The sequence below is a fragment of the Danio rerio genome, chromosome 13 (genome assembly GCF_049306965.1).
Source record: "Danio rerio strain Tuebingen ecotype United States chromosome 13, GRCz12tu, whole genome shotgun sequence".
Lineage (NCBI taxonomy): Eukaryota > Metazoa > Chordata > Actinopteri > Cypriniformes > Danionidae > Danio > Danio rerio.
Window position 1 is genome coordinate 26,425,001 of NC_133188.1, and position 20,318 is coordinate 26,445,318.

The window sequence follows — 20,318 nt, forward strand, 5'->3', positions numbered from 1 at the left end:
AGTCATTCTAAATAAAATAATCAAATGTGTGTTGTGTGTGTGCGGTCCTTTACTGATAGCCATGTGTGTGGATCTTATCAGAAAATATGGTAAAAAATTGATACATGACTGGAATAGTTTGATTGCGGATTGCTTCAATAATGCCACTGAAATATGCATACTCCACATGTCTTAATTCCATTTCTGTTTATTTCAGTTATGACTGCTGGGAGGCATTTGTAGTTTTCCAACAATAATGATATTCAGCCATATTGCACTGCTACAAGTGTAATGTTGCGGTTATACAACAGTTCAACAGCATAATCGTGTATATAAAAAACAAACACGGAGAGTCTAAAAATCTGTTCGTATGAGGAACTACTTTCTTCTACTATTTCTTCAACCATTCTTTGAAACCAATGCTACTTTACCAACCACCAAGTCATTCTAGGGCAAGTTTTCGAACGATTCTCTAGCGTAATGTCTAAAATGATAACAAAACAGAAGTTTTTTTCGAGGTTGTGATTTCCAGTTTGCAACAAAGCAATGCAAACACTACCAGATTACTCTTGTGTTTGCCATAAGGAAAAACGTTAAACGCATCCGAGCATTTCTTCTTTCTTTCCTTTTACTGAACTATGCAGTAACGAAAACCGTAGACTCACTAGAAACAAATGACCAACCAAAGAGTAACTCAGGCCTACAAAGATATGCAATTCCCATCTCGCACGTAATACACTACAATTTCTATGGTATAAATACAGCACTGCAACATAAAAAAGAGAGAGATCGACTTAGAATGTCACTCAACAATTTTATAATGTTTTGATCAGCTGTAGTTTGAAAATACGCCAATTTTCTTCTCTAAGGGAATATTGTGTGGTCTCTGTCGCCATCTTGTGCATGCTTAACGTCAACGTCTATTGCTCTGTTTATTGTGACTGGCTGATGGATGCCTAACGTTACACGCTGTATCTCAGAAATTGTAAATATTTAAAATAGGCACTGTCCTTATAAATATACTCCATAGTTACAATCTTAACTACATTCTTGTTTAAAGAAAGCCTTAAAAGTGCATTATGTTGTCTAACAGCTGCAATATTTGACAAACTGTAGTGCGTTTATTAATCTGCTGCCATTATATGTGTGCGGAGTAACAGAAGGGTAAGGAGACTGTATAAGTGCTGATATTGCAGAATATTGCAGTCAGGAACCAGACAGAACATCAAAAACCTATCCTTGAGTATTTTTCCTTTATAATTATTATCATTAATAATATTATCATTATTAATATTATTAAGTAAATTCATAACTTTGAAAAAAGAAATGCATTTTACTTTAAAAATATAAAAAAATTAAATAGCTTTTTTATTTGGACAAGATTTCAATAAAAAAAATTTAAATAATTCTTATGTAATTATATGTGCATTACATTGTACCTGCATCAAATGTAGGGTCATCTTCTAAACACCTCACAGCTGTTTCTACAGCGTCAATAGCACTTCTGCCAGTCCTAAGAACAGCATCCCCTGCCCGCGCTGCCGCCTTGACTCCTGCCACAGACGATTCTGCTAATGCGTCCGGGATGCTCCACGCGCCACCATGAACCACAATCACAGTCTTCATCCTCTGTCCTCCGTCAGCCCTGACAAAAATAACGGCAGGAGAGAAGATATTACAGAGAGCTCACACGTTTCAGTATATTGCCCTTGGACTGTAGCGAGCTGTGTAATTTATTGGGATGAACACTGACAGAGTGGCTAAATGCAGCTTTCACAGCTCATCTCCATGAGAAGGGCGTCCGGGGTTGTTTACAGGAAGCAGGTTTTCAGGCTCCTGTCATGTTTACTCCAGCTCTATTAAACTGAGGACTTTGAAAGATGAAAGCAGCATTTTTTTGTTTTTTTCAAAACAACTTTCAAATGTTGTGCTAACCATAAATGCACCACAGCTAAATGAGAACACTGCAAATATGTAGCAAGCAATAAACATCTGAAGAACACTAAAATCTAAATAATAGAAATTATCAGAAAAATAGACATATTTATTTTGAAAAGAATTATATATAAATAATGTATATATTTTCATTTATTTTAAGTTTGTGCTTGTTGCAGAAGAATTGTTTCCATTTATTTTTGTCATAGGGATTTGAAAAATGTCTCCTAAATGTATTTGACCTCCATAGTAATTGTATGTCCTGCTATAGTTGTCAATGGCTTACAACATTGTTCAAAATATCTTCTTTTGTGTTCAACAGAAAAAAACAAAGTCTGTTAATCGAGGGTGAGTAAACGATGACATTAGAAACTTGATTTACAGCAGAAAAAGCTTTTTGGTTGATATTTTTTTAAGCTTATGAGTAATTTAGTTTTTTTGTTCTGTTCAAATTCTGCTACTAAACATGACTACCACATTTGGGTTCAATACAAGCAATGGATTTAACTACTGTAACTCAAAGCTTACAAAAGTCTGTCTTTAAAGGTTATTATTATTATTAGAAATCAATTTACCTGTGGAGAAAATGAATGAAGCTTTTGCTTCTAGACTAGAGCCCTACTGTTGCACTCTGTATTTGATGAAGGAAATTACATTTTCCTTTATATTCGCAACCATAATTGTACTAAACCTTGAACATTTTAATTCCTTTAAAGAATTCTTTGCATGATGGTTCAAAATGCTTAATGTCATTTTGTTTGTTGTGTAGAGTACATTAAGATTATCTTATTTCTTTTTAATTACATTTTTAAAATTGTATTTGCTTATCCTATCATTTTATTTTGTTTATTTTTTTTCACTTTTTTAGTCACTGGAATCAATTTGATATATTTGCATGGTTTCTGGAGAAAAAATGACCTTGTTTTAATAAATTTTCATACACAATCTTTAATTCAGCTTTTTATAGTCTTTCTCAGAGCAGTACTAAATAACAAAGCATGCATTTTGAATCATCTGTAGTTGTTTTTCCAAAAAGTATTCACGTTTTCACAGATTTTGAAAGGGGTTCTCAAGCTATTTTTTCTATATTGCCACTTTAATTCACAGACATGTAAAATGAATCTGAAAATTAGAGTTGCAATGAACTGTTTAACTCTATCTTGTTCTCAGATTAATAAAAAGAATTAATCATGATCTTGCATTAAGAAAAAACAAAACAAATGGATTATAAAGACATCTGTAACTGCTACAGTCAAATGGAATTTATACTATCAGTGCATTGACAACAGTACAATAATGACTATTGTCTCACACTGTTCACTTTGTCTGTCTACTTACAGACACTGTACTATATGATATAGATAACTTAAATAAATAAAAACATTTCAACAAACATTTTATTTTATTTTGATGAATTTTAGACTTTGCAATGCTACTGTACATCTCTTTTATCTAATAATCAAGCAAACTAACATAATCTTCACTGATTTTTATTGATAACTTCAGTCTATCTCTGAAACATGAATATAGCAAATATACAGCGCAGACTACCACATCTTAAGCCTGTAAACTTAACAAAAGCTGGGCACTTTCAATTCATAGTCTCTTATTTCTTATTATACCTAAACATTAATTGTACTGTATACTCACTGTCTGTGTCCTTGTTGGTTGCAAAATTGTGAATTATTTAAGCATGATCCAGCAGAACTGTACACCAGAACGTTATCTATGTGTCTTTTATTGTGTTGTGTTATATAACATTGAGAACAAAAGCCAAATCTGGTCTGAGACATTCATTGAAGAGTACTGTAGATGTAAATTATTGATCGACTTGCTGCTCATTCAAGAGTTTGCTATTTTTTTTTTCTCAACATATACATTGTAGACTCAAGTATATAGGTTAAGAACATTTAGAAGGGATTTTAAAGTTGTTAACACATTTTATGGATGCAGGAAACAACCCAGAGATTATAGTTTACATAGATTTATAAACATGCTTATATTTATAATTATAGTTTACACCGTTTTATAACCACTAAATCGATAAGTTACATTGTCTTGTTAATATTTAACTTTATGGAGGAGTGGAAAAAGTCTGCAAGGGAAAATAATTTTACTCCCTTATTATGTGTATAGCTTGACATGTTCCCACCATACCTAACTAAATCTGTGTATATTTTATCAAATGTTTATCAATACATGTTTTATATTTAATATGAACAATATTTTCTGTACAAAAATAAAGTTGATACTTTAAAGGACCTTTACAGTGGTGGTTCTTATTTTAATGTCATCTTAAAGAACTTATTTATGCCTAAATGTTTCTTTGTGTTAAACATTTTTATTTTGTCACTTTTTTTTTTCTTGCAAATCTGTAATTGTTGAAACACTTTACTGATTTTCTAGAGCTCAACCATCAGCCATACCAACACAATCTGATGGCGATTCGTAACCTTTTTTGTAGCACTTTACAATAAGGTTCATTAGTTAATGCATTTACTAACATGAACTAATCATGAACAACACATGTACAGCATTTATTAATCATAATTTAACATTTACTAATGCATTATTAACATTCAAGTCCATGCTTGTTAACATTAGTTAATGCACCATAAGTTAACGTGAACTGACAATTAACAACTGTATTTTCATTATCTAACATTTATTAACATGAATATATGCTGTAGTAAATGTATTGTTCATTGTTTGTTTATGTTAGTAAATGCATTAATTAACATTAAATAATAAACCTTATTGTAAAGTGTGACCACTTTTTGATTTAGTGGCTAATTCGTATGATTTCGTAGGATCTAATTTGTACAATTTAGTACGATTTGCTCATCCTCCAATGACGGTTGGGTTTAGGGTGGGGTTAGGTGCCATGCCTCCTTTTTAAAATCGTACAAATTTGTACGAATTAGTCACTAAACTGGCAAAACGTAAAATACTTATGTTTTCTCGTGAGATCAGGCTGGCCATACAGTCTGTCAGCACTCTGTCAACAGGTAAATCCTTTTTTCTTTGAGTTTAACTTTATACCTGTTTTGTAGCATAGTGACTATATTCCGTTGCATATATTGAATTTAAGATTAAAGAAAATATCTTACTGTGGGTCATGCATAAACATAACAAAATGTTTACAAAAATATTAAAAATATTATATGACTCTAAAACACTGTATCTTTTCTTAAAGCCACAAAAGAATGTGCATACTGTTTTTTACTGTTTTTATACCCTTATACAGTCCTAAAGATAAGTTAATAAATAACAGTGATACATAATACATATAATAATATTGAAGATATTAATTAAAATAATACACATATTTTATTAATATAAACAAACTATTGATTAACAAAATTAATGTAATAGAGCTTTATAAAATGAGTTCTGTTAATGCAAACAGATGAAGCTTAGTTTAGTACAGTTTAGAGCCATTTTCCTTAAGAGAGTATCGATTAGTCACTGCATTGGACAGGAGGAGTTGTTAAATTTTTCATAAAAGGGAAATGGGCGACGCGGTAGCTCAGTAGATTGTGCTGTCGCCTAGCAGGAAGAAGGTTGCTGGTTTAAGCCTCGGCTGGGTCAGTTGGCAGTTATGTGTGGAGTTTGCATGTTCTCCCTGCATTCATGTGGGTTTCCTCTGATTTCCCAAAAAGTCCAAAGACATGCAGTACAGGTGAACTAGGTAGGCTAAATTGTCTGTAGTGTATAAATGTGCATGTTTCCCAGAGATGGGTTGCAACTGGAAGGGCATCCGCTGCGTAAAACATATGCTGGATAAGTTGTCGGTTCATTTCACTGTGGGGACCCCAGATTAATAAAGGGACTAAGCCGAAAAGAAAAGAAATAAATGAATAAAGAGAAATGTTAAATGCTGTAAAAAAATACACTATATGGGACACACTCTGCTGAAAGTTGCATAAATTGCTTTGAAATGTGCATTTTTATTAACATTTGATGTTTGACGTAATCTCAACTGAAACATAAAGACACGTTAAGCCATATAGTAGCTCCTTTACTTAAAAAAAAAGCTTAATAAACCATTAATTAGCCGCTTGTCAACAGTTTGCAAGGTAGAATACACTGTAAAAATGTTAAGTTCCACACAACCGATGGGACAACATTAAGGAGTTAGGTTTTTGCTAATTTTAGTGGATTGAACATGAAACCGTTAAGGTTACCCTACCTAATAATAGGGAGGTATCAAGCTAGTAATTAATAGCATGAATTGTAACCTAACCTAATGTGTTACCGAAACAGCCATTTTGTTAGAGAGGGTGGTTGAGCTCAAGCGCATTAAATGAAAAATGGTAACACTTTACAATAAGGTTCATTAGTTAATGCATTTACTAACATGAACTAATCATGAGCAACACATGTACAGCATTTATTAATCATAATTGAACATTTACTAATGCATTATTTACATCCAAGTCCATGATTGTTAACATTAGTTAATGCACCATGAGTTAACATGAACTAACAATGAACAACTGTATTTTCATTAACTAACGTTAACTAACATGAACAAATACAGTAGTAAATGTATTGTTCATTGTTTGTTCATGTTAGTAAATGCTTTAATTAATTAACATTAACTAATGAACCTAATTGTAAAGTGTGACCTGAAAAACATACTACAGAGCATTTGATTTGAAAGATTTGATGAGAATTGGAAGTATGAGGTGATGTTGAATTATTGATCTATTTATTGGCGGAAGTGACGAACTGCAAACTTTAGGTGTTAAAAAAATTCTTTATGCAAATTTTGTCACTGTTTTTGGAGCAAATTAGCTTTTGGAGATCACTAAGACTGCTGATACTAACATCTAAAAATTGGGACCTTTTACCTCAGGTTTGTTCTAAATGCTGCTTTTAACCAACAAAGGAACATTTGGTACTTTTCATTATGGGGTTAATGCCATGGTAAACACAAAACATATTTTGCGCTGAAGAACATTACTTACCAATCAACAAATAATATCTCACAGAAACACTGTGCGTTGTAAATGAACAGTTGATTTAACATTTGAGGCAAAACCAATGTTAAATACCTTAGAATTTTAAGGTTCTCTCTGACATTTTTTGTCAAAATTGAATTATTGACATATACTTATTAAATGAGAACTTATTTACATTATGGGATGTTTTTTTTACAAGTTGTTTACATTTTAAGACTTTATATTAAAAACAAAAACAAATGTTACACACATTCTGTTTGCTATGGAATTCAAAAACTTTAAAGCTCATTATCTCATAATCATTCAGAACACAGATAGAACCTTATTCTAAGGTGACGAAATATATAATATAATATATTGGAGCACAATTTCACATAAAAAACGAATCACATTCTTACCTTAATAGTCAGCCAACAGTGTATAGAGTGTTTCTTCATTCAGACAGTGACACTTGAACTGCAAACACTGACGTTTAACATGACATATTAACCATGTGCTTAGGATTGCACAATGTTTAAACACCAGCACATTAATACTTAAGATTAACTGTTAACCATGTTAAATTTATGAGCCAGGTGAACCATGAACAAGATAACCCAGGATTGTGTTTAACAAGGGTTTAGAAACTGTAGAGTGACCTATAGTTCAATTGTAAAGTATTTGAGAATCAGACATTGTTGTGTATAATAATAAATGTTTAAGTGACTGAGTTGAACAGATGCAATCATTAGCAACAAATGAAAAGATTATTGTGATCCATGTTTCACATCTAAGGTAAACCATCAAGCAATTCACGTCTTTGAGAATGAGCTCGACAGATTTCTCCAATAAAGTAAAATGTGAAAGAAAATGTGTTTTAGAAGCAAAGAGCACATATTAACCCCAACCCATTTGGGTTAATGATGAATTAACGCATCATATTTCTCCTAGTGGGCTTTACGTATTGATCTCAGCATTACTCATGCATTTAAGAAGACAACTGGGAGAGCAAACACTTAAGCTATGGATTCTTTATTTAGATGTGGTTTGCGACTAATGAGTAGGGAAACACTAGCTGTTGTTTGTCCCTGAAAATGCAAGGGAGCTCATTTCCTTTCCTGCCGCACTGCGCGACTAATGGCAGACGCTCTCAATGACTCGCACTATGATATATGTGCAGGTACATACTGTGTGATGCATTTGCACCTGAGAGCTATTTGTTTCTTAAAATCAATGCCATATATTTCTACAGACATTCTATATGCAGTGCGTTTGTGGCAATTAAATGTGTTTGATTCCCTTCCTCATGTGAATGAACAAAAAACGGCTCCATTGGTTTAAGCTGCCGTGATTTTTGTAATGGCAGTGCATTGATTATGGCTATTCATCATTTTTTTTTCGACCTCTCCGTGCAGTAAATTTCATTGTGGTGTCAGAGAATAGCCCATTTGTCATTTTGTCTGGGCAGTGGCCCATGTGTACAGTAGCAGTCTGTGTGTCACACACACACTGCTTATTGACTATAGCCTTGACTGGAGGATAGAGGGTCTGATGTAACTCATCTGGAAAAACCTTTTAGAAACACTTATGTTTTTTTTCTACGTTAAATAAAATTTCTAGATTGTTTTATGGATGTTTTGGAATTACAACATCCAATTATTATTATTATTATTATTATTATTATTATTATTATTATTATTATTATTATTATTATTATTATATTTGTATTTATTATTAACAACAATAATAATAATAATAATAATAATAATGATATAAAACACTTACAATGTTAAAAAATGAAAAAGTTTATATACGTTTACTCTCATAATAGGAAATATTTGTACATATTAAATATTTATGCATACTCTATATTTTAGATAATTCTTTTTGACATTTTTAAGATATTCAAGTTAAAATAAACTATTTAATTCCCAAAACAGTTATTGTATAAACAAACAAACAAACAAACAAACAAACAAACAAAAAGATTCCAGTTAAGTATTCAGAAAACAGTACTGACAAAATGTTTAATTATTTAATTTTAAATACAATAAATGCATATTTGTTAAATCCAAATTTACAGCATAAACAACAGCAGTTACTTTAGTTGCGATGAAAATATATATAAAATAATAAACTTGTTATAAATAATTACTAAACATTAAAATTATGGAAAATGGGAAATGAAAACAGAATAAACAGAACAATAAAGCTAAAAAAAAAGAAAAAAAAAAACACTGAACATTAAATTGAATTAAAATTGAGGACATGCAAACTCCACACAGAAAGACATCCTGGTTGAAAACACAAATAATAATTTTAACTATTTAAGTTAAACTATTAATTTAAACTTATAACAATAGTTAATTAATTCATTTTCTTTGAGGCTTAGTACCTTTATTAATCTGGGGTCGCCACAGCGGAATGAATCACCAACTTATCCAGCATATGTTTTAAACAGCAGATGCCCTTCCAGCCACAACCACAACTGAAGGATTATGTGACTCTGAAAACTTATGTCAGAAAAAAGAATGTAAGCTGTCAAATGTCTTAAAAAAAAAAAAAAACATTTTAAATTGTATAACAACACAAAGGGTGGCTCAGTGGTTCGTACTGTTGCCTCAAAGCAAGAAGGTAGCTGTTTCGAGCCCTGGCTGGGTCAGTTAGCATTTCTATGTGGAGTTTCTTTCAGGTGCTTCAGTTTCCCCCTCAGTTCAAAGACATGCGCCATAGGTGAATTGAATTGGCTGTAGTGTATGAGTGAGAATGCAAAAATGTATGGGTGTTTCCCAGTGCTGGTTTGCGGCTGGAAGGGCATCCGCTGTGTAAAAACATATGCTGGATGAGTTAGCAGTTCATTCTGCTGTGATGATTCTGAATAATAAAGGGTGTAAGCCGAAGGAAAATGAATAAATGAATGAATTACAACAGAAATAAATCACTTCCTTTTAAAAATAACATCATATAAAGCAAACTCTGCTGTTTTAGTACTATGTTTCCTTTTTTTCTTAGTGGTACTGAGAAGACAAGACATGTCCAGCACTGTTTACAAGTAGCCTGAGGAGCAATAAAATGAGTTAATCTTAATTGATCATGGAGAGCTGCCTCAGTAGAATAGGCAAACTGTAATAACTTCTGATATTAGGACGCCCTCTGGGTCAAAAAAGCTATTTCAATTAGTAATGTAAGGTCTGTTATATCCTCTTTTTCCTGCCCAGAGGCTCTTATTAAACTTTCCTTTACAAGGGAGCTCACATTGGATATTATTGTGGGTGACAAAGAGTTTGGCTTGTCAGGCTCTCTGTTTAACCCTGCAGTTCGTTTGGACTCGTGTGGCCAGCGGCAGTGGCCGACAATGGCAGTGCTGGCCTTCACCATTCATTTAGAAGTGCTGTCCTAACATTGACTTAACACAGTAGCCTTAATGCTGGCCTTTATGAATAATAATCGTTTAATTAACAGCTGTATCGATCACTTACACTTACATCTTTAAAAATAAAGGTTCTTCATTGACATTGAAGGTTCCACAAAGAACTTTTACCATTCATAGTTAGTTATTTATTTGGCAAAAGATTCCTCAGAGTAGAAAACCTGTTTCTCAATGGCATCTCTCCAAAACTTCTATTTACTGAAGGAACCTTAATTTTTAAGGGTTCTTTAATGGTATAAATGAGAATTGAAGATGTTTTAACATGCATTTTACTATTAAATGGTTCTTTAGTTTTAAAAATATGTACAATGTTTTTTTTCCTGATGCTATAGAAGAATCGATTTTGGTTTCACAATGAAGCATTAAGTAATTGATTTCTAAAAGAACATTTATTTTTCTTAGTGTGCAGATTTATTATATAAAGTTTTTTTAGTATGTAACCCCCCCCCCCCCCCCCCCCCCCCCCGAAAAAAAAAAAATAAAAAATTAAAGAACATTTTGTCACTAATCTTTTAGAATCTTTTATACAATGACAAGGTTCTGTCAATGTTAAAGGTTTTTTATGTAATGTATATAAATGGCAATATCTGTTTCAGGGGAATCTAATTAATTTTTCTCTAGGGCTGAATTATGTAAAGCAAGCTCCCTAATCCCCCTGACATCACAGCTTTTTGATAAGGCTGTTGATTGCAGTTAAAAATTGTGTTTAGTTTATTTTACAGAAAGATTCTTTCACTTCATAAGATCTCGTTGTATTAATGGGAGCCACAGGTATTATTAACTTTTTGTTTTTGATTTGTTTTGTTTTTAAGTCGAGTGCTAGTTGTCTTTGACTTATATTTTATGAGTCATTAAGAACCACAGTTTCAGATAAAAAAAAGTTCTTTAATGTTCAATTGAAGCAATAAAAATCACCTTCAGTACATCTTGGACAACCTGAGGTTCAGTTAATTAAGCCTTTTAAAAATTACAATGCCGTCCCCCTCAAACAGAATTGTCATTTTTAAATTGTTATGCTTTGTCAGTGTGTTTCAATGTACTTGACTTTACACTTGCCAATACTTGAATATACTGTATATTAAAATCATAATTATTTCACGTGTATGAGCATTTGAAATTTTATTTTGTCAAAAGTTATTTGAAACTTTAAGGGAAACATGTAGCTTGCATTAGCTCTGCTTTCCGTGTATGCTATGTGTAGCTTTAGCAAATTACATTTCTTACCGACACCCAACTGAGATGTTTTGTGTTTAAACCAGTTTCTTTAAATATATTAAAATAGTTACATAGATTGTTTAAATGACATTTAAAAAGCTTAATGTCTTTTAAAGATCCCATACATACTTGACCTAAAACAACAATTTCCAACCAATAATGCTTATTTGACTTTACTCATTGGAATTGTAGTTTTTTTTGTATCACTGACATACCTTTGTGTTCTTAATTTAGGGTTTTATATTATATTTTCAACATCATTTTTGTTTCAGTACATGAAGTTAAATAAACTAAATATTAAGTCAATTTTCCTTGTTTGTTGCCTGAAATCAAAACAAGTAAATTTTCTATGTCGACTTAGTGAGATCTTACCATCTTACATTTTAATATAATGTAGTCTTCCATTAAGATTACATGATCGCCTGGCCTATACATGAATTTTAGTGGCTACAAAAGTTTTATTCAAAAGAATGTTCTAGAGACGGCGTTTTCCAGCATGTGCTGTTTATAGCATCGTCTCAATAGCTCTCTCCACCTGTCACAGCAAGAACGGATTGCTTTGTGTGAAGCAGGGAGCTTGTAAAAATAAATAAATACATAAATCTCAAGCGCAGGAGCAGGAGGTTGATGTGACACGAGGGCCTGAGATGCCATGCAAACCTTTAGTCCTCAGATTGAGCAAAACTTAATATCCCATTACCCCATTTCCTCTGCTCTCCCGATTTCTCTCTCAATAGTGCTCCTTAATAATTCACACTGTGGGCTATTGCATTTCCACTATCTGAGACTCAAAGCTATTGCCCTGTGCTGTTACACTCGCTCAAAGTTTTTTGAAAGTGCAGCTCAGGACTCAAAAGGGCTAAATGCTTTCATTTTTTGTTTATGTGGTAGTTTGAGAGCTTGCTCTAAGGTGTTAAGTCAATGGGCTTAAGCTAAACTTTGACTATATAATAGAAATTGATTATTCCTAACACATGGCATTGTCAGAGCCGTGCAATTCATCATGTATTTTTCACTGCATTCTTTTCTAATTATCCTTCAGTGCTCGATGCATCATCAGTTTATAATGAATGACTGGATCTTCTGAATTGTATTTATTTATTAACCAAATTAATTTCTTTAATTATGTTTTAACTTAAAAAAAAGTCTCAGACAAACATGGAATACAAATTTGTTGGCTGACAGGCATATTTTGAACAAATTATTGTTGCAAAGATATCTTTTTTTAACAAAAAGAAACGGATTTTAGGACACCAGGTTCTCCTTTTTATTTTAAGAAAATTATTTTTATTGACCTTTTTAGTAGTTTGAGACTTTGTATTGTCTGGGTTGGTCATGTAAGTTATAATTCATGGGTAATAATGAGCTGTAGTGCACTGTTATTTTACAGATTTATTAATTAGTGTTGATTGTGAATCAGGAAGAATAACAACAGGGTATGTACACAAAATTGGCATCAATAAACACTGTGCTGTCTAGAGTTTGTTTTGTGCTATGTATTGCCTGATAATTATTTTTGACAACAGCATGAAACCACTGAAAATCAAGCGATAATTAACAAAAAAAAAAATGACCCAAATGATCAGTTTTGTTTTTAGATCATGTATACCGTGAAACTCCATATTGAAAGAATGCTGTAAGAGCAAAGAAAAGTCAAATTTGCCTGGGCTTCATTAAGAGGAGCACAAATGTGGGAACTCCTTAATCTTGAATAGTTTAATTAACAGAAATAATCAGTTATTAATGCTGACATTTTATATCAAGTTTGAAAGAAATGTCAACAACAAAAAAAAAGTTTATAAAAAAAAGTCAATGCAGAGAAAATAAGAATTTTGAAGTTTTTTTTTATCTCTCCTTCAACTTTATGTGAGTTAAAGAAAAGGTTAAGAGACAACTTGTTTCTCATTCTGTCTTGTCAAGTTGTCTCTTTATCTGTCTTTTTACTCTATATATTATAAATTGTATATGTGCTGTTGGTGACACAATTTATTTTGTTTATTTTTTCCCCAAATTTCTGTTTATTGGAGAGATTTTTTTTCAACTAATTTCTAAACATAATAGTTTTAATAACTCATCTCTAATAACTGATTTATTTTATCTTTGCCATGATGACAGTAAATAATGTTACTAGTTATAATAATACTAGATAATTTTTAAGACACTTCTATAAAGCTTAAAGTGACATTTAAACACTTAACTAGGTTAATAAGGTTAACTATAGGCAGTTATTGTATAATAATGTTTTGTTCTGTAGACTATTGAAAAAAAAATTGCTTAAAGGGGCTAATAATTTTGACCTTAAAATGGCTTTTAAAAAAATAAAATTGCTTTTATTATTGCTGAAATAAAACAAATAAGACTTTCTCCAGAAGAAGAAAAAAATATTATCTGACATACTATGAAATGTTTTTGCTCTGTTAAACATTGTTTAGGAAATATTAAAAAAAAGAAAAAAAAATGATTGAGGTGCTAATATTTCTGACAACTGTATATAAATCAGAGCCAAGTGTGACCCAACTTTAACAATTAATGTAAAAATTTCAAAAGTGAAATTTAGTGAACATAAAAATTGTGAAACTAGCTATTAAACAATAATTAATTTAAACTTTTTTTTTTATTTAAAAATCTTCAGTTCATGTTTAATAAGTTAGCACATAGTTTGACCCTTTAATATTGTCACATTTAAATAGGCTAAACTGAATACTTATTATATTTGCTATTAATTTTTATTACCCTTATATGATTAAAACTGCTACTTTTTCTTCTGATTTAATGTAAAATCTTTGTTTTGAAGCGCTGCTCTGCTCTGCGTGCTCATGTTGTGTTATTTTTGTCCACTAGAGTGCTGCAGAAAGCCATTCTTACTAATACATGATGCAAAGTCATAAATTATGCCTAGCTCTTTTAAGTGTAACTACAGAAGCTTGACCAAAGGCCTCAGAAATTCAGTAATGCAGCAATTATTCATTACTACAATGAATTCTATGAACAGAAAAGCAGTAAAGAAAATGACAGCAACATAACCATAAATTGTCATTTACTGATGTTTTCTCTCACCTATACCAGTAATAACATGGAAATGAGCACATGGAAGATGCAAGACATTAGCTTAAGTGTGAGGTGTTTGATGAATCACAGACATCTTATGAAGCAAAAGCAGAGTTTTTGCCCTTCAAAAGATTTCATTATGTTGAGTGGTGAGCGATGTATAGAAGGTGTTGATCCGCCACAAACCCTTATTTCTTGTTTCTTAATCCCTTTCCATTCACTCGCCTCACAAATCAATATATAACCCCCAAATCCATTTGATTATCCGATTGCCAGACTGATTCTGATACGCTTTTCAGAGTGTTAAAGCGTAAATGCAAGGCTTTGTCAGCTGTGTCTGAATTGGAAGTCACTTGAGGAAATTAAGACAAGAACCCAACATGCCTGCAAGCATTTTTGGTATTTTAAAAAGTATTTTATTTATTATTATTACAATAATTTTTGCCTATAAAATGTTATATAATTATTTATTATATAATACATCTTCTATTATTCTCTATAAAAGTATAGAAGTTTTCTTTTTTCTTTTTGTGCGTGTGTATAAAATAGGGGCTGAAGAATGTATCATCTGAGCAACAATATCACAGTGTGTATCTGAAATTATATTAATATGGCAATATATATCGCACCAAAAAACATATCACAATGTCAGATTTTTTCAATATCGTGCAGCCCTAGTATAAAATATTAAAACTAATAAGATGCCAAAACCATAAAAAAGAATTGCTAAATGAAACATTACTAAACATGTAAATAAAATAAAAATAGCAGAAAATCTAAAAAGAAAAGTAACAACACAACAAAAATATAATGAGTATATAAAAGATAAAAGCACTGATAACCCTTATAAAAATTTAGTTTAGAAGTAGAGCTGAAAAATATTTAATCTGATCATCAATATCACAATGTGTGTATTCCCAATAGTCACATCACAGATTTTTAAAGATGAAAAGACAAAGATACCAATGCAATTTTTTCTTTGATGACAATTTTCAATTTCTGTAGGCTATTTGAATACTGTTAGACTCCCCAGAAAGTCTCAAAGCATTGTTTATATATGCTTGTAAATTATTATATTTTATGCAGATGAATTGCAGAAAAATAGACTTGATCATCCCAGTCAATCTAAATTAATGAATGAACTATTCAAATCATATGGTAAAATTAAACTCATATGGCAATATATATCACTGCAAAACAAAATATCGCTATGTCAGATTTTTCCAATATCGCGCAGCCCTAGTATAAAATAATACAACTAATAAAATGCCAAAACCATAAAAAATACTAAAAGAAACATTACTAAACATGCAAATAAAATTATTATTATTCAATTGAAGATTGCTTTTATTAAAGTAAAATTGTAGTAATTTGCGGTTTACCCTCACAAGAGGTTTTTTTTTGTTGTTTTTTTGGGAGGACATTACCTATTCAATACATAGACATTTGTATTGACCATAAAACATAACATAATGCAATAACAAAATCTAAATAAATGAAAAACCCCTGTACCAAAAAGTATTAATGAAGACTCCTTCATAATAATACAATACATTTTGCTCCATTTTATGAATTTCTTAGAGTATGTATTTATTCAATCATTCTTTTTTTTTCGTTTAGTCCCTTTAATCTGCGGTTGCCACAGCGGAATGAACCGTCAACTTATCCAGCACATGTTTTGTGCAGAGGATTCCCTTCCGGCTGCAACCCATCTCTGGGAAACACCTATACACACTCATTCACACTCATACACTACAGACAATTTAGCCTAACCAATTCACCTGTACCGCATGTCTTTGGACTCTGGGGGAAACCAGAGCACCCGCAGGAAACCCACTCAAACGCGGGGAGAACATGCAAACTCCACACAGAAACGCCACCTGACCCAGCCGAGGCTCGAACCAGTGACCTTCTTGCTGTGAGGCGACAGCACTACTTACTGTGCCACCGCGTCGCCTGGATATATATTCCAAAAGTATAAACTTTTCTGATTTGATTCTAATGACAAATTTAGGCTGAAATTCTTTTAAACATTTACTCTGAAAAACATTGCACAACAGAAATGGATAATGCCCTATATACTTCACAATTCTATCATATGATCATGTTAAACTATATCACTCCAGCACAAAATATTCCCCCCTCTAATGCATGAGCATGCTTCCCATTTTGTAAGCCTTTATCCTCATAACCTCCTCTTCACACCACAGAACGTTCTCCATCAATCATATTCACGCGAGACTTCTTGATGTTTCACTTTTTGATTACTAGTGCCAAGCTCTTTTTCATTTCTTGCGTTAGCGCTCAACGCCGTCTCTGTGTGGACCAGTGTTCTGTAATTATGTTCATAGTTCACAGGCAGACAGTAAATATGACACTTGGGGTGCAGATGTTTGCCAACAGCACTGTAATCCATTCAGTTATTAATTAGGCAAGCTGGTCCTGTCCCTCTTCCTCCTTTCACTGTCTTCTCTCTCCTTCTCCTCTGTGGCTGTATTTCTCCCTCATATGTGCTTAGCTGCTAGGCGAAGTGTTAGTGTGTGTGTGTGTGTGTGTGTGTGTGTGTGTGTGTGTTTGCACTATCTGTGACTGTCTGTCACAACAGCTTAATCCATCTTGGCAAACTGAGGCAAATGGGAAATCCACTGATTAGTATTCGTGGCCGTTACCAAATTTCCCTTCCAACTCTGCAGTGGTAAACTTGTGTTTGTCCTGGATATTTATTATAGCAGAGTTGCAATTAGCATAAATATTTTAACTCTATTTTCAAATAAAAGTGGTAGATCTTGGAAAAAATGGAAAATGGCTGTTCATGGGTTTGGGTTGATCAATTCAATTCATGTCTATTTCTATAGTGCCTTTACAATGTAGATTGTGTCAAAGTTGCATAGAAGTTCTAGTAAATTGAAACTGTGTCAGTCCAGTTTTCAGAGTTGAAGTTCAGTTTAGATGATGATCAAGATGTAGGTGAGTTTTTTTTTTTCTTATTTAGTAGATTTTTTTGTAATGATTTCAGCTAAAATGCTGGTTCTTGGTAATTCACAAAGTGCAAGTCTGATATCCACCAGCTCTTTAAGTGTCTAAAAAAATTAAAGATGAAAAATAAATAAGTAATAACTGTGGCTTTGGTTAACTTCTTAAGTAGTGTACAATAATGTGAACATTACCTTTAATCCAAAGCTGCTGCAAAAGTCCTCAGTTTGTCATCAGGAACCACAGGTATTAATTTATTTGGCTTGTTTTTTTGTCTGTCTCTCTGATGGTAGCAGATTTTATGAGTAGTACCAAGGTTTCAGCTAGAAATCTTCTTTCCCTTTAATGCAAGGGCACTGTGGTCTGTGAGTGGAAATGTTTGAGAATGTGAAAATGTAAAAATGAACTAATATATATATAGGGTTAAAGGATTAAAATGATGTTTCAACCATTTGACCAAGATAAACACATTCTTGTAAGTCTAATTCAGAATTTTAAATCTCTAGAATAAAAATTATTCTAATTTAACATCTGATTAAAGTAAATAAATGTGATATAAAAAAAGCTGTCTGGTTAAAACAAGTAAATAATTATGCAAATTAGTAGAAAAAATTTAAGACATTTCCCTAAATTAACAGACAATTAAAGTAAAATTTTTGGTAATGCTTTAAGTATCAATTGTCACTATTAAATAGTGGCTGTCTGTCTGTTATTAAGATATTGACTGTTTATTAGTATTTATAAAGTACATGTTCAGCATGACCTTATTCTACATCTATATATACACTGCTTTAACCTAAGTATTTAGTAACTATTAATAACAAGCAAAAGGCAGCACAGTGGTGCAGTGGGTAGCACAATCACCTTACAGCAAAAAGGTCACTGGTTCGAGCCCCGTGTTCGTGCTCCGGTTTGAGGTGAATTTAATAAGCTAAAGGTGAATGTACAGTTGGAGTTTATGGGTGCTTCCCGGTGTTGGGTTGCAGCTGGAAGGGCATACGCTGTGTAAAAACATATGCTGGATAAGTGAGAAGGGTTTGGATGCAGACCTGGTGCAGTGCAATTGGTAGCTGCATCTAAGGCTTTTTAATGGGCTCACCTAACCCCTCCTCTAACCCTACACCTCACAGTGATGTCACTCGCTCCATTTGATTGTGTTGTGCCTGACATTGCATCGCTGATTGATGCAATCTGAGCTTGCATCATAAAGGCTGCATCCAGATATATTAGGATAAGTTGGTAGTTCATTCCACTGTGGCAAACCCAGATTAATAAAGGCACTGAACTGAAAAGAAAATGAATGAATGAATGAAGAAGCAAATTGGGAGTTTGAGCTACAAGTCATAGTCAATGGTTTGTTAATAGCAAGAATTGTACTTTTAAAAATAAAGCGTGATCAAATGTTTCTCAATTTAAAAGTATTAATTGGTTTTTATACAAGAAACCAGATGTCCATGATACATTTCATGGATAATAGTTCCTCAAACATAGATGAATATTTAATTGTCCAGGGCATCTAAAAGACTAAAACCCCCTGTTTTAGCATACTAAGAACCATTAACAGCAAAAAAACTGTACTTCAGTAATACTTGGAGGGGCTCGAATGAGCTAGCTGCCTAATGTTTTTTCTAAAGCAAACATGCATATAGATCCAACACAATAACCATATTATCTATGAAGAGTTCAGGACCATGGACAGCTCAGCATTAAGTTTACAGAATGCCCTATTCAATCCTATAGACGATATCTGACATTTGCATGCAGTTTGCTCCCTGCCATGACCAATCCAGATAGAGCTGGGCGGAGAGAGAGTACAGATTCAGACTCTGAGGAGGGAGGCTTTCCATCAGAGACTCCAGGAGATGAGTGCACTGCATTGATATCTTCCACGTTGCGCGCGAAAACCACACGATCCCTCCCCGATATTACGCAGTCTATTTAAACGCAACATTCACACACCCATTCCATCACTCACCACTTTGGCCGTCTCACCTGCACGCGCGGTGCCCAGGAGAGGATTTCAGTGATGGATCAGGACAAGTACCTGCCGGAGCTCGTGGCCGAGAAGGAGAGCTTGGACGCGTCGTTCGTGCACGCGATGCGCCTTCTGGCTGAAGGTAAAAAAAAAAAAAAACTAAGATCTGCTTCTGCCTTCATGTTCAGGATCGGCTCTGTTTGCTGTGGCGTCGCTGCTGTACAGTGTTTCTGGCGTTATCACGTATACAATATTCATTAATCATGCATGAAACTGATATATAGACGCCAATATTTCTAGCGCGTAACAATGAATCATGCCTGTCAGGTGATTATGTTCTTTATTTGTGTTTTTAAATAATCCTTATTTAATAAAACGAGTTTTTTTTTTATAAAACGAGCAGGCAAATTCGGTCTTTTTTTATATATTTTGTGTATATATTTTGAATGTGTAGGAATGTCTTTTTCAGTTTTTGGCACTGTTCAACTTATGAGCTAAATAAAGAGACATTTTCTTGCTGCATGAACCACAAAATAATATTTTTGGCTAAAAAAAGTTTACGTGATCTGTCGCTTGTGTTTTAACAAAGGAATCTAATTAGCTAAATTTCAGGTAGTAACTGAAAGCTGGCGAACGTGTTTCTATAATGAAACCTGTAGTGTTAATCCAGCTCATTCATTAATGCGTGGTGTAATTGATCTATTAAGCTCAAATTATGTGTCATATAAATCGATATGCTTATTTTACAACAACATTAAAGGAATTCCTGAATATTTCTAAACAAAGACAAATATTGCAAAAGTTGTTTTTATCTTAA

The 20,318-nt window shown here is 32.8% G+C and overlaps 2 protein-coding genes across 12 annotated transcripts in view; one reads left to right on the forward strand and one right to left on the reverse strand.

Annotated features, from left to right (window-relative positions):
- si:dkey-103j14.5 overlaps positions 1 to 19,753 on the reverse strand; it is a 51,355-nt gene extending 31,602 nt beyond the window's left edge. The window contains exons 1-2 of one of the 3 annotated variants that reach the window (XM_694048.9): positions 7,280 to 7,341; positions 1,419 to 1,624 (exon numbers count right to left, since the gene is read on the reverse strand). In XM_694048.9, coding sequence (XP_699140.4) covers positions 1,419 to 1,605 — 187 coding nt within the window. In that variant the 5' untranslated portion in view covers positions 1,606 to 1,624; positions 7,280 to 7,341. Of the gene's footprint in view, positions 1 to 1,418; positions 1,625 to 3,564; positions 3,723 to 7,279; positions 7,342 to 19,518 lie in introns of those variants that run through there. The other 2 variants (XM_073920878.1, XM_005156924.5) reach the window with 2 other exon arrangements.
- Positions 19,372 to 20,318, forward strand: part of khdrbs2 (KH domain containing, RNA binding, signal transduction associated 2) — a 130,830-nt gene continuing 129,883 nt past the window's right edge. For 8 of the 9 annotated variants that reach the window (XR_002459813.3, XR_012388697.1, XR_663203.5 and 5 more), the window contains exon 1: positions 19,372 to 19,643. Coding sequence is in view for 3 of the 9 variants with exons in the window: in XM_073919978.1 (XP_073776079.1) it covers positions 19,553 to 19,643 (91 nt within the window). In the remaining 6 variants the exon portion in view is untranslated. 9 annotated transcript variants of the gene reach the window in all.